This window comes from Lampetra fluviatilis, unplaced genomic scaffold (assembly GCF_964198595.1).
Source record: "Lampetra fluviatilis unplaced genomic scaffold, kcLamFluv1.1 SCAFFOLD_1079, whole genome shotgun sequence".
Lineage (NCBI taxonomy): Eukaryota > Metazoa > Chordata > Hyperoartia > Petromyzontiformes > Petromyzontidae > Lampetra > Lampetra fluviatilis.
This window is the reverse complement of record NW_027621044.1, coordinates 17501-32278: the sequence shown is the minus strand read 5'-3', so window position 1 is coordinate 32278 and position 14778 is coordinate 17501. Positions and strand designations below refer to the sequence as shown.

The window sequence follows — 14778 nt, the reverse complement described above, 5'->3', positions numbered from 1 at the left end:
ACTATACACTACTTCTACTAACTTACATCTACTACTACTAACACTACTACTACACTACTACTAACTACTACTACACTACTACTACTACTACATTTCCTACTACTACACTACTACTACTACTACACTACTACTACTACACTACTCTACTACACACTACTACTACTACTACTACTACACTACTACTACTACTTACTACTACTACTACACTACTACTACTACACTACTACTACTACACTACTACTACACTACTACTACTACACTACTACACTACTACTACTAACTAACTACTACTACTACTACTACACTACTACTACTACACTACTACTACTACTACTACTACTACTACTACTACTACTACACTACTACTACTACACTACTACTACTACACTACTACTACACTACTACTACTACTACTACTACTACACTACTACTACTAAACTACTACTACTACACTACTACTACTACACTACTACTACTACTACACTACTACTACTACTACACTACTACTACTACTACTACTACACTACTACACTACACTACTACTACTACACTACTACTACTACACTACTACTACATACTATACACTACTACTACTACACTAACTACTACTACTACACTACTACTACTACTACTACAACTACTACTACTACTACTACTACTACTACTACTACCTACTACTACTACACTACTAGCTACTACTACTACTACTACACTACTACTACACTAGCTACTACTACTACTACTACTACTACTACTACTACAACTACTACTACTACTACACTACTACTACTACTACTACTACTACCTACACTAGCTACTACTACTACTACTACACAACTACTACTACTACTAGCTACTACTACACTACTACTACTACTACTACACTACTACTACTACACTACTACTACTACACTACTACTACTACTACTACTACTACTACTACAACTACTACTACACTACTACTACTACTACTACTACTACTACACTACTACTACTACTACCTACTACTCCTAACTACTACACTACTACTACGGACTACTACTACTACTACTACTACTACTACTACTACTACACTACTACTACTACACTACTACTACACTACTACTACGACTACTACTACTACACAACTAACTACTACACTACTACTACTACTACACTACTACTACACTACTACTACTACACTACTACTACACTACTACAGACTACACTACTACTAACTACTACTACTACACTACTACTACTACTACTACACTACTACTACTACACTACTACTACTACACTACTACTACTACTACACTACTACTACACTACTACTACTACCTACTACTACACTACTACTACTACTACTACTACTACTACTACACTACTACTACTACTACACTACACTACTACTACACTACTACTACAACTACTCTACTACAACTACACTACTACTACTACTACACTACTACTACTACACTACTACTACAACTACTACTACACTACTACTACTACACTACTACTACACTACTACTACTACTACACTACTACTACACTACTACTACTACACTACTAACACTACTACTACACTACAACTACTACTACACTACAACTACCTACTACACTACTACTACTACAAACTACTACTACACTACTACTAACACTACACTACTACTACACTAACTACTACTACACTACTACTACTACACTACTACTACACACTACACTACTACTACTACTACTACTACTACACTAACTACTACACTACACTACTACTACTACTACACTACTACTACACTACTACTACACTACTACTACTACACTACTACTACTACTACACTACTACTACACTACTACTACTACTACACTACTACTACAACACTACTACTACCTACTACTACACTACTACTACTACACTACTACTACACTACTACACTACTACTACTACTACACTACTACTACACTACTACTACACTACTACTACTACACTACTACTACTACTACACTACTACTACACTACTACTACACTACTACTACTACACTACTACTACACTACTACTACACTACTACTACACTACTACTACACTACTACTACTACTACACTATACTACTACTACACTACTACTACACTACTACTACTACACTACTACTACTACACTACTACTACTACACTACTACTACACTACTACTACACTACTACACACTACTACTACTACACTACTACTACTACACTACTACTACACTACACTACTACTACTACACTACTACTACTACACTACTACTAACTACTACTACTACTACACTACTACTACACTACTACTACTACTACTACTACTACTACACTACTACTACTACACTACTACTACTACTACTACTACTACTAACACTACTACACTACTACTACTACTACTACTACTACTACTACTACTACTACTACACTACTACTACTACTACTACTACTACTACTACACTACTACTACTACACTACTACTACTACACTACTACTACTACACTACTACTACTCTACTACACTACTACTACTACTACTACTACTACACTACTACTACTACTACACTACTACACCTACTACACTACTACTACTAACACTACTACTACTTACACTACTACTACTACACTACTACTACACTACTACTACTACACTACTACTACTACACTACTACTACTACACTACTACTACTACTACTACTACTACTACTACACTACTACTACTACACTACTACTACTACACTACTACTACTACTACTACTACTACTATACACTACTACTACTACTACTACTACTACTACACTACTACTACTACACTACTACTACTACACTACTACTACTACACTACTACTACTACACTACTACTACTACTACTACTACTACACACTACTACTACTACACTACTACACTACTACTACACTACTACTACTACACTACTAACTACTACACACTACTACTACTACACTACTACTACTACACTACTACACTACTACTACACTACTACTACTACTACACTACTACTACTACACTACTACTACACTACTACTACTACTACACTACTACTACTACACTACTACTACTACACTACTACTACTACACTACTACTACTACACTACTACTACTACAACTACTACTACTACACTACTACTACTACACTACTACTACTACTACACTACTACTACTACACTACTACTACTACACTACTACTACTAAACTACTACTACTACACTACTACTACTACACTACTACTACTACTACACTACTACTACACTACTACTACTACACTACTACAACTACTACAAAACAGTCAAGGAATGGAATCCTCGAAGTTGTAGCTCCTCCCACTGGTCCTTGTAGGTGTACAGTGCAGTGTACAGTGTAGTCTGTACAGTGTACAGTTTATGGCCTACAGTGTACAGTATAGTCTGTACAGTGTATGTTCTAGTGTACACTGTAGTCCTGTACAGTGTAGGGCCTACAGTGTACAGTGTATGTTCTACCGTGTAGGTCTGCAGTGTGCACAGTGTGTACAGTGCGTACAGTGCGTCTAGGCGAGGTGCAGAATCATGCTGGCGGGTTCCTCCAGCAGAGACTTCCACAAGTTTGAGAAGCGAGAGACGGTGGCTCCATCCAGCACCCTGTGGTCAGCACTCCAACTCACCTGGTATGTACACACACATCACTAGTCAGTGTGCTAGTTAGTGTACTAGTTAGTGTGCTAGTTAGTGTACTAGTTAGTGTACTAGTTAGTGTGCTAGTTAGTGTGCTAGTTAGTGTGCTAGTTAGTGTACTAGTTAGTGTGCTAGTTAGTGTGCTAGTTAGTGTGCTAGTTAGTGTGCTAGTTAGTGTGCTAGTCAGTGTGCTAGTTAGTGTGCTAGTTAGTGTGCTAGTTAGTGTATTAGTTAGTGTACTAGTTAGTGTGCTAGTTAGTGTGCTAGTTAGTGTACTAGTTAGTGTGCTAGTTAGTGTGCTAGTTAGTGTGCTAGTTAGTGTGCTAGTTAGTGTACTAGTTAGTGTGCTAGTTAGTGTGCTAGTTAGTGTGCTAGTTAGTGTGCTAGTTAGTGTACTAGTTAGTGTGCTAGTTAGTGTGCTAGTTAGTGTGCTAGTTAGTGTACTAGTTAGTGTGCTAGTTAGTGTACTAGTTAGTGTGCTAGTTAGTGTGCTAGTTAGTGTGCTAGTTAGTGTGCTAGTTAGTGTGCTAGTTAGTGTACTAGTTAGTGTGCTAGTTAGTGTGCTAGTTAGTGTACTAGTTAGTGTGCTAGTTAGTGTACTAGTTAGTGTACTAGTTAGTGTGCTAGTTAGTGTGCTAGTTAGTGTAATAGCTAGTGTACTAGTTAGTGTGCTAGTTAGTGTACTAGTTAGTGTATTAGTTAGTGTACTAGTTAGTGTGCTAGTTAGTGTGCTAGTTAGTGTAATAGCTAGTGTACTAGTTAGTGTGCTAGTTAGTGTGCTAGTCAGTGTGCTAGTTAGTGTGCTAGTTAGTGTATTAGTTAGTGTACTAGTTAGTGTGCTAGTTAGTGTGCTAGTTAGTGTGCTAGTTAGTGTACTAGTGTGCTAGTTAGTGTGCTAGTTAGTGTACTAGTTAGTGTACTAGTTAGTGTACTAGTTAGTGTGCTAGTTAGTGTGCTAGTTAGTGTGCTAGTTAGTGTACTAGTGTGCTAGTTAGTGTGCTAGTTAGTGTGCTAGTTAGTGTACTAGTTAGTGTACTAGTTAGTGTGCTAGTTAGTGTACTAGTGTGCTAGTTAGTGTACTAGTTAGTGTACTAGTTAGTGTGCTAGTTAGTGTACTAGTTAGTGTGCTAGTTAGTGTACTAGTTAGTGTGCTAGTTAGTGTGCTAGTTAGTGTACTAGTTAGTGTGCTAGTTAGTGTGCTAGTTAGTGTGCTAGCTAGTGTACTAGTTAGTGTACTAGTTAGTGTGCTAGTTAGTGTGCTAGTTAGTGTGCTAGTTAGTGTACTAGTTAGTGTACTCGTTAGTGTGCTAGTTAGTGTGCTAGTTAGTGTACTAGTTAGTGTACTAGTTAGTGTACTAGTTAGTGTGCTAGTTAGTGTACTAGTTAGTGTGCTAGTTAGTGTACTAGTTAGTGTACTAGTTAGTGTACTAGTTAGTGTGCTAGTTAGTGTACTAGTTAGTGTACTAGTTAGTGTGCTAGTTAGTGCGCTAGTTAGTGTGCTAGTTAGTGTGCTAGTTAGTGTGCTAGTTAGTGTACTAGTTAGTGTACTAGTTAGTGTGCTAGTTAGTGTACTAGTTAGTGTACTAGTTAGTGTACTAGTGTACTAGTTAGTGTGCTAGTTAGTGTACTAGTTAGTGTGCTAGTTAGTGTGCTAGTTAGTGTACTAGTTAGTGTGCTAGTTAGTGTGCTAGTTAGTGTACTAGTTAGTGTGCTAGTTAGTGTGCTAGTTAGTGTACTAGTTAGTGTGCTAGTTAGTGTGCTAGTTAGTGTACTAGTGTACTAGTTAGTGTGCTAGTTAGTGTACTAGTGTACTAGTTAGTGTACTAGTTAGTGTGCTAGTTAGTGTGCTAGTTAGTGTGCTAGTTAGTGTGCTAGTTAGTGTGCTAGTAAGTGTACTAGTTAGTGTACTAGTTAGTGTACTAGTTAGTGTACTAGTTAGTGTGCTAGTTAGTGTGCTAGTTAGTGTGCTAGTAAGTGTACTAGTTAGTGTGCTAGTGTACTAGTTAGTGTACTAGTTAGTGTACTAGTTAGTGTACTAGTGTGCTAGTTAGTGTACTAGTTAGTGTACTAGTAAGTGTACTAGTTAGTGTACTAGTGTACTAGTTAGTGTACTAGTGTGCTAGTTAGTGTACTAGTTAGTGTACTAGTTAGTGTACTAGTTAGTGTACTAGTGTACTAGTTAGTGTACTAGTTAGTGTACTAGTAAGTGTACTAGTTAGTGTACTAGTTAGTGTGCTAGTTAGTGTACTAGTGTGCTAGTTAGTGTACTAGTAAGTGTACTAGTTAGTGTACTAGTTAGTGTGCTAGTTAGTGTACTAGTGTGCTAGTTAGTGTACTAGTAAGTGTACTAGTTAGTGTACTAGTTAGTGTACTAGTAAGTGTACTAGTTAGTGTACTAGTTAGTGTGCTAGTTAGTGTACTAGTGTACTAGTTAGTGTACTAGTTAGTGTACTAGTTAGTGTACTAGTGTACTAGTTAGTGTACTAGTTAGTGTACTAGTTAGTGTACTAGTTAGTGTACTAGTTAGTGTACTAGTAAGTGTACTAGTTAGTGTGCTAGTTAGTGTACTAGTTAGTGTGCTAGTTAGTGTGCTAGTTAGTGTGCTAGTTAGTGTACTAGTTAGTGTACTAGTTAGTGTACTAGTTAGTGTACTAGTTAGTGTACTAGTAAGTGTACTAGTTAGTGTACTAGTTAGTGTACTAGTAAGTGTACTAGTTAGTGTACTAGTGTGCTAGTTAGTGTACTAGTTAGTGTGCTAGTTAGTGTGCTAGTTAGTGTGCTAGTTAGTGTACTAGTTAGTGTACTAGTTAGTGTACTAGTTAGTGTACTAGTTAGTGTACTAGTTAGTGTACTAGTAAGTGTACTAGTTAGTGTACTAGTTAGTGTGCTAGTTAGTGTACTAGTGTGCTAGTTAGTGTACTAGTAAGTGTACTAGTTAGTGTGCTAGTTAGTGTGCTAGTTAGTGTGCTAGTAAGTGTACTAGTTAGTGTGCTAGTTAGTGTACTAGTTAGTGTGCTAGTTAGTGTGCTAGTAAGTGTACTAGTTAGTGTACTAGTTAGTGTGCTAGTAAGTGTACTAGTTAGTGTGCTAGTTAGTGTGCTAGTTAGTGTGCTAGTAAGTGTACTAGTTAGTGTACTAGTAAGTGTACTAGTTAGTGTACTAGTTAGTGTACTAGTTAGTGTACTAGTTAGTGTACTAGTTAGTGTGCTAGTAAGTGTACTAGTTAGTGTACTAGTAAGTGTACTAGTTAGTGTACTAGTTAGTGTACTAGTTAGTGTGCTAGTTAGTGTGCTAGTAAGTGTACTAGTTAGTGTACTAGTTAGTGTACTAGTTAGTGTACTAGTTAGTGTGCTAGTTAGTGTGCTAGTTAGTGTACTAGTTAGTGTACTAGTAAGTGTACTAGTTAGTGTACTAGTTAGTGTACTAGTTAGTGTGCTAGTTAGTGTGCTAGTTAGTGTGCTAGTTAGTGTACTAGTTAGTGTACTAGTTAGTGTGCTAGTTAGTGTGCTAGTTAGTGTGCTAGTTAGTGTGCTAGTTAGTGTACTAGTTAGTGTGCTAGTTAGTGTGCTAGTTAGTGTACTAGTTAGTGTACTAGTTAGTGTACTAGTTAGTGTACTAGTTAGTGTGCTAGTTAGTGTACTAGTTAGTGTACTAGTTAGTGTACTAGTTAGTGTGCTAGTTAGTGTACTAGTTAGTGTGCTAGTTAGTGTGCTAGTTAGTGTGCTAGTTAGTGTGCTAGTTAGTGTACTAGTTAGTGTGCTAGTAAGTGTACTAGTTAGTGTACTAGTTAGTGTACTAGTTAGTGTGCTAGTTAGTGTGCTAGTTAGTGTACTAGTTAGTGTGCTAGTTAGTGTGCTAGTTAGTGTGCTAGTTAGTGTGCTAGTTAGTGTGCTAGTTAGTGTGCTAGTTAGTGTGCTAGTGTGCTAGTTAGTGTACTAGTTAGTGTACTAGTTAGTGTACTAGTTAGTGTACTAGTGTGCTAGTTAGTGTACTAGTTAGTGTACTAGTTAGTGTACTAGTTAGTGTGCTAGTTAGTGTACTAGTGTACTAGTTAGTGTACTAGTTAGTGTACTAGTGTACTAGTTAGTGTGCTAGTTAGTGTACTAGTTAGTGTACTAGTTAGTGTACTAGTTAGTGTACTAGTGTACTAGTTAGTGTACTAGTGTGCTAGTTAGTGTACTAGTTAGTGTACTAGTTAGTGTACTAGTGTACTAGTTAGTGTGCTAGTTAGTGTGCTAGTTAGTGTACTAGTTAGTGTGCTAGTTAGTGTATTAGTTAGTGTACTAGTGTACTAGTTAGTGTACTAGTTAGTGTACTAGTTAGTGTACTAGTGTACTAGTTAGTGTACTAGTTAGTGTACTAGTTAGTGTGCTAGTTAGTGTGCTAGTTAGTGTGCTAGTGTACTAGTTAGTGTACTAGTTAGTGTACTAGTTAGTGTGCTAGTGTACTAGTTAGTGTTACTAGTTAGTGTGCTAGTTAGTGTGCTAGTTAGTGTGCTAGTTAGTGTACTAGTTAGTGTACTAGTTAGTGTACTAGCTAGTGTGCTAGTGTACTAGTTAGTGTGCTAGTGTACTAGTTAGTGTACTAGTTAGTGTACTAGTTAGTGTACTAGTTAGTGTGCTAGTGTACTAGTTAGTGTACTAGTTAGTGTACTAGTTAGTGTGCTAGTGTACTAGTTAGTGTACTAGTTAGTGTACTAGTTAGTGTACTAGTTAGTGTGCTAGTGTACTAGTTAGTGTACTAGTTAGTGTACTAGTTAGTGTGCTAGTTAGTGCACTAGTTAGTGTGCTAGTTAGTGTGCTAGTGTACTAGTTAGTGTACTAGTTAGTGTACTAGTTAGTGTACTAGTTAGTGTGCTAGTTAGTGTGCTAGTGTACTAGTTAGTGTACTAGTTAGTGTACTAGTTAGTGTGCTAGTTAGTGTGCTAGTGTACTAGTTAGTGTACTAGTTAGTGTTACTAGTTAGTGTGCTAGTGTACTAGTTAGTGTACTAGTTAGTGTACTAGTTAGTGTGCTAGTTAGTGTGCTAGTTAGTGTGCTAGTTAGTGCACTAGTTAGTGTGCTAGTTAGTGTGCTAGTGTACTAGTTAGTGTACTAGTTAGTGTACTAGTTAGTGTACTAGTTAGTGCACTAGTTAGTGTACTAGTTAGTGTGCTAGTGTACTAGTTAGTGTACTAGTTAGTGTACTAGTTAGTGTGCTAGTGTACTAGTTAGTGTACTAGTTAGTGCACTAGTTAGTGTGCTAGTGTACTAGTTAGTGTGCTAGTTAGTGTACTAGTTAGTGTGCTAGTGTACTAGTTAGTGTACTAGTTAGTGTACTAGTTAGTGTGCTAGTTAGTGTGCTAGTTAGTGTACTAGTTAGTGTTACTAGTTAGTGTGCTAGTTAGTGTGCTAGTTAGTGTACTAGTTAGTGTACTAGTTAGTGTACCAGTTAGTGTACTAGTTAGTGTGCTAGTGTACTAGTTAGTGTACTAGTTAGTGTACTAGTTAGTGTACTAGTTAGTGTGCTAGTTAGTGTGCTAGTTAGTGTACTAGTTAGTGTGCTAGTGTACTAGTTAGTGTGCTAGTGTACTAGTTAGTGTGCTAGTTAGTGTACTAGTTAGTGTACTAGTTAGTGTACTAGTTAGTGTGCTAGTGTACTAGTTAGTGTACTAGTTAGTGTGCTAGTGTACTAGTTAGTGTACTAGTTAGTGTACTAGTTAGTGTACTAGTTAGTGTGCTAGTGTACTAGTTGGTGTACTAGTTAGTGTGCTAGTTAGTGTGCTAGTTAGTGTGCTAGTGTACTAGTTAGTGTACTAGTTAGTGTACTAGCTAGTGTACTAGTTAGTGTGCTAGTGTACTAGTTAGTGTGCTAGTTAGTGTGCTAGTTAGTATACTAGTTAGTGTACTAGTTAGTGTGCTAGTTAGTGTACTAGTGTACTAGTTAGTGTGCTAGTTAGTGTACTAGTTAGTGTACTAGTTAGTGTACTAGTTAGTGTACTAGTGTACTAGTAAGTGTTCTAGTTAGTGTACTAGTTAGTGTGCTAGTTAGTGTACTAGTGTACTAGTTAGTGTGCTAGTTAGTGTACTAGTTAGTGTGCTAGTTAGTGTACTAGTTAGTGTGCTAGTTAGTGTACTAGTTAGTGTACTAGTTAGTGTACTAGTTAGTGTGCTAGTTAGTGTACTTGTTAGTGTGCTAGTGTACTAGTTAGTGTACTAGTTAGTGTACTAGTTAGTGTGCTAGTTAGTGTACTAGTTAGTGTACTAGTCAGTGTGCTAGTTAGTGTACTAGTTAGTGTGCTAGTTAGTGTACTAGTTAGTGTACTAGTTAGTGTGCTAGTTAGTGTGCTAGTTAGTGTGCTAGTTAGTGTGCTAGTTAGTGTACTAGTTAGTGTACTAGTTAGTGTGCTAGTTAGTGTGCTAGTTAGTGTGCTAGTTAGTGTGCTAGTTAGTGTACTAGTTAGTGTACTAGTTAGTGTGCTAGTTATTGTACTAGTTAGTGTGCTAGTCAGTGTGCTAGTTAGTGTACAAGTTAGTGTGCTAGTTAGTGTACTAGTTAGTGTGCTAGTTAGTGTGCTAGTTAGTGTACTAGTTAGTGTGCTAGTTAGTGTGCTAGTTAGTGTGCTAGTTAGTGTGCTAGTTAGTGTACTAGTTAGTGTGCTAGTTAGTGTGCTAGTTAGTGTGCTAGTTAGTGTACTAGTTAGTGTACTAGTTAGTGTACTAGTTAGTGTACTAGTGTGCTAGTTAGTGTGCTAGTTAGTGTACTAGTGTGCTAGTTAGTGTACTAGTTAGTGTACTAGTTAGTGTACTAGTTAGTGTGCTAGTTAGTGTGCTAGTTAGTGTGCTAGTTAGTGTACTAGTGTGCTAGTTAGTGTGCTAGTTAGTGTGCTAGTTAGTGTACTAGTTAGTGTACTAGTTAGTGTGCTAGTTAGTGTACTAGTGTGCTAGTTAGTGTACTAGTTAGTGTACTAGTTAGTGTGCTAGTTAGTGTACTAGTTAGTGTGCTAGTTAGTGTACTAGTTAGTGTGCTAGTGTGCTAGTTAGTGTACTAGTTAGTGTGCTAGTTAGTGTGCTAGTTAGTGTGCTAGTTAGTGTACTAGTTAGTGTGCTAGTTAGTGTGCTAGTTAGTGTGCTAGTTAGTGTACTAGTTAGTGTACTAGTTAGTGTACTAGTTAGTGTGCTAGTTAGTGTACTAGTTAGTGTGCTAGTTAGTGTACTAGTTAGTGCACTAGTTAGTGTGCTAGTTAGTGTGCTAGTTAGTGTGCTAGTTAGTGTACTAGTGTACTAGTTAGTGTACTAGTGTACTAGTTAGTGCACTAGTTAGTGTGCTAGTTAGTGTGCTAGTTAGTGTGCTAGTTAGTGTACTAGTGTACTAGTTAGTGTGCTAGTGTACTAGTTAGTGTAACGTGGTAACCACGGTAACGTGGTAACCAGGGTAACGTGGTAGCCAGGGTAACGTGGTAACATGGTAACCAAGGTAACGTGGTAACCACGGTAACGTGGTAGCCAGGGTAACGTGGTAGCCAGGGTAACGTGGTAACCAAGGTAACGTGGTAACGTGGTAGCCAGGGTAACATGGTAACCAAGGTAACGTGGTAACGTGGCAACCAGGGTAACGTGGTAACCATGGTAACGGCCCCTCACCTTCATGATGTGAGCTGCTACCACCTCGCCACGCTCATTGAATCTGGGCAACACCTGGGGTCACGCAGAGGTCACGCAGAGGTCACGGGGAGGTCACGGGGTCATGGAGAGTGTAGTGTATAGTGTAGTGTATAGTGTAGTGTATAGTGTAGTGTGTAGTGTATAGTGTAGTGTAGTGTGTAGTGTATAGTGTAGTGTATAGTGTAGTGTATAGTGTAGTGTGTAGTGTATAGTGTAGTGTAGTGTGTAGTGTATAGTGTAGTGTATAGTGTAGTGTATAGTGTAGTGTATAGTGTAGTGTGTAGTGTAGTGTATAGTGTAGTGTGTAGTGTATAGTGTAGTGTGTAGTGTATAGTGTAGTGTAGTGTATAGTGTAGTGTGTAGTGTAGTGTATAGTGTAGTGTATAGTGTAGTGTATAGTGTAGTGTGTAGTGTAGTGTGTAGTGTGTAGTGTATAGTGTAGTGTATAGTGTAGTGTGTAGTGTAGTGTATAGTATAGTGTATAGTGTAGTGTGTAGTGTATAGTGTAGTGTGTAGTGTAGTGTATAGTGTAGTGTGTAGTGTAGTGTGTAGTGTGTAGTGTATAGTGTAGTGTATAGTGTAGTGTGTAGTGTAGTGTATAGTATAGTGTATAGTGTAGTGTGTAGTGTATAGTGTAGTGTGTAGTGTGTAGTGTATAGTGTAGTGTATAGTGTATAGTGTAGTGTGTAGTGTAGTGTATAGTATAGTGTATAGTGTAGTGTGTAGTGTATAGTATAGTGTATAGTGTAGTGTGTAGTGTATAGTGTAGTGTGTAGTGTATAGTGTAGTGTATAGTGTAGTGTATAGTGTAGTGTATAGTGTGTAGTGTATAGTGTGTAGTGTATAGTGTAGTGTATAGTGTAGTGTATAGTGTGTAGTGTATAGTGTAGTGTATAGTGTAGTGTACAGTGTAGTATACAGTGTAGTAGTGTAGTGTACAGTGTAGTGTATAGTATAGTAGTGTAGTGTAGTGTACAGTGTAGTGTACAGTGTAGTGTACAGTGTAGTGTACAGTGTAGTGTACAGTGTAGTGTATAATGTGGTCACCTGAATCTTCCCGAGAGCTCCGATGGCCACTTCAGGAGTGAGGATGACTGGGTGAGTGTAGGTGCCTCCAATCTGTAGTGGTGCACACACACACAGCCACTCACTCAGCCACTCACTCACTCACTCAGCCACTCACTCACTCAGCCACTCACTCAGCCACTCACTCAGCCACTCACTCACTCAGCCACTCACTCAGCCACTCATGACTGGGTGAGTGTAGGTGCCTCTGATCTGTAGTGGTGCACACACACACAGCCACTCACTCAGCCACTCACTCACTCAGCCACTCACTCACTCACTCAGCCACTCACTCACTCAGCCACTCACTCACTCACTCAGCCACTCACTCACTCACTCAGCCACTCACTCACTCACTCAGCCACTCACTCACTCAGCCACTCACTCACTCACTCAGCCACTCACTCACTCAGCCACTCACTCAGCCACTCACTCACTCACTCAGCCACTCACTCACTCACTCAGCCACTCACTCACTCAGCCACTCACTCAGCCACTCACTCACTCAGCCACTCACTCACTCAGCCACTCACTCACTCACTCAGCCACTCACTCACTCAGCCACTCACTCAGCCACTCACTCACTCAGTCACTCACTCACTCAGCCACTCACTCAGCCACTCATGACTGGGTGAGTGTAGGTGCCTCCGATCTGTAGTGGTGCACACACACACAGCCACTCACTCAGCCACTCACTCACTCACTCAGCCACTCACTCACTCACTCAGCCACTCACTCACTCAGCCACTCACTCACTCACTCAGCCACTCACTCACTCACTCAGCCACTCACTCACTCACTCAGCCACTCACTCACTCAGCCACTCACTCACTCACTCAGCCACTCACTCACTCAGCCACTCACTCAGCCACTCACTCACTCACTCAGCCACTCACTCACTCACTCACTCACTCAGCCACTCACTCACTCAGCCACTCACTCACTCAGCCACTCACTCACTCACTCAGCCACTCACTCACTCAGCCACTCACTCAGCCACTCACTCACTCAGTCACTCACTCACTCAGCCACTCACTCAGCCACTCATGACTGGGTGAGTGTAGGTGCCTCCGATCTGTAGTGGTGCACACACACACAGCCACTCACTCAGCCACTCACTCACTCACTCAGCCACTCACTCACTCACTCAGCCACTCACTCACTCAGCCACTCACTCACTCAGCCACTCACTCAGCCACTCACTCACTCACTCAGCCACTCACTCACTCACTCAGCCACTCACTCACTCACTCAGCCACTCACTCACTCAGCCACTCACTCACTCAGCCACTCACTCAGCCACTCACTCACTCAGCCACTCACTCACTCACTCAGCCACTCACTCACTCAGCCACTCACTCACTCAGCCACTCACTCAGCCACTCACTCACTCACTCAGCCACTCACTCAGCCACTCACTCACTCAGCCACTCACTCACTCACTCAGCCACTCACTCACTCAGCCACTCACTCACTCAGCCACTCACTCACTCACTCAGCCACTCACTCAGCCACTCACTCAGCCACTCACTCACTCACTCAGCCACTCACTCACTCAGCCACTCACTCACTCAGCCACTCACTCACTCACTCAGCCACTCACTCACTCAGCCACTCACTCACTCAGCCACTCACTCACTCACTCAGCCACTCACTCAGCCACTCACTCACTCACTCAGCCACTCACTCAGCCACTCACTCACCAACTCACTCAGCCACTCACTCACTCACACAGACACTCATCCACCCATCTGTGTTTCGCCTCCCGTATCTCTCTGTGTCTCTCTGTCTCTATCTCTCTCTCTCTGTCTCTCTCTCTCTGTCTCTCTGTCTCGTCTCTCTGTCTCTCTGTCTCTGTCTGTGTCTCTCTGTCTCTGTGTCTCCCTGTGTACGGGGTGCCGTACCTACCCAACAGAAGCCACGACCTCCTGAGTTCCGTGTGTGCACACAAGCCAAAATGGCTATTTACAAAACCCGAAAGAAAGAACAGGCCGGCGCGTCGGATGCCGGCTGCTCGGCGGTGGCGACGACGCGCGGACTTGTCAAAGCGCGGCTCCGACTGGAACACGCGTGCCACGCGCACGTGGGCGACGACCACGCCGTTTGCTGCGAGAGGTGGGGGGCCGGTCAGGCCCTCTGCACCGTGGCAGACGGAACACTGACTTTTACTCGCTGACGGGTTGGCCTCGGACGACGGCGGAAAACGGCGACGCGATACTGACGCTGCGCGTCAGAACGTGGCGCGCTGTGCCGTTGTTGGCCGTCTCCAGCCGCTAGGGCTCACAAAACACCAAAATGACTCCGGCGCAATTGCGCCGGAGGGAATAAAGTTGCCCTGAAAGTCAAAAAGTCTCTCTCTCTGTCTCTCTGTCTGTGTCTCTCTCTCTCTGTCTCTCTGTCTGTGTCTCTCTCTC

General features: G+C 40.8%; 1 protein-coding gene across 1 annotated transcript in view; it reads right to left on the bottom strand.

Moving 5' to 3' along the window:
* Positions 1-3299: 3299 nt before the first annotated feature.
* The window catches only part of LOC144954693 (lipoamide acyltransferase component of branched-chain alpha-keto acid dehydrogenase complex, mitochondrial-like), a 12257-nt gene continuing 778 nt past the window's right edge, over positions 3300-14778 (bottom strand). The window contains exons 2-4 of the mRNA XM_078885130.1: positions 12347-12418; positions 11279-11332; positions 3300-3646 (exon numbers count right to left, since the gene is read on the bottom strand). Of these exons, the coding sequence (XP_078741256.1) occupies positions 3533-3646; positions 11279-11332; positions 12347-12418 (240 nt within the window). The 3' untranslated portion in view covers positions 3300-3532. The remainder of the gene's footprint in view (positions 3647-11278; positions 11333-12346; positions 12419-14778) is intronic.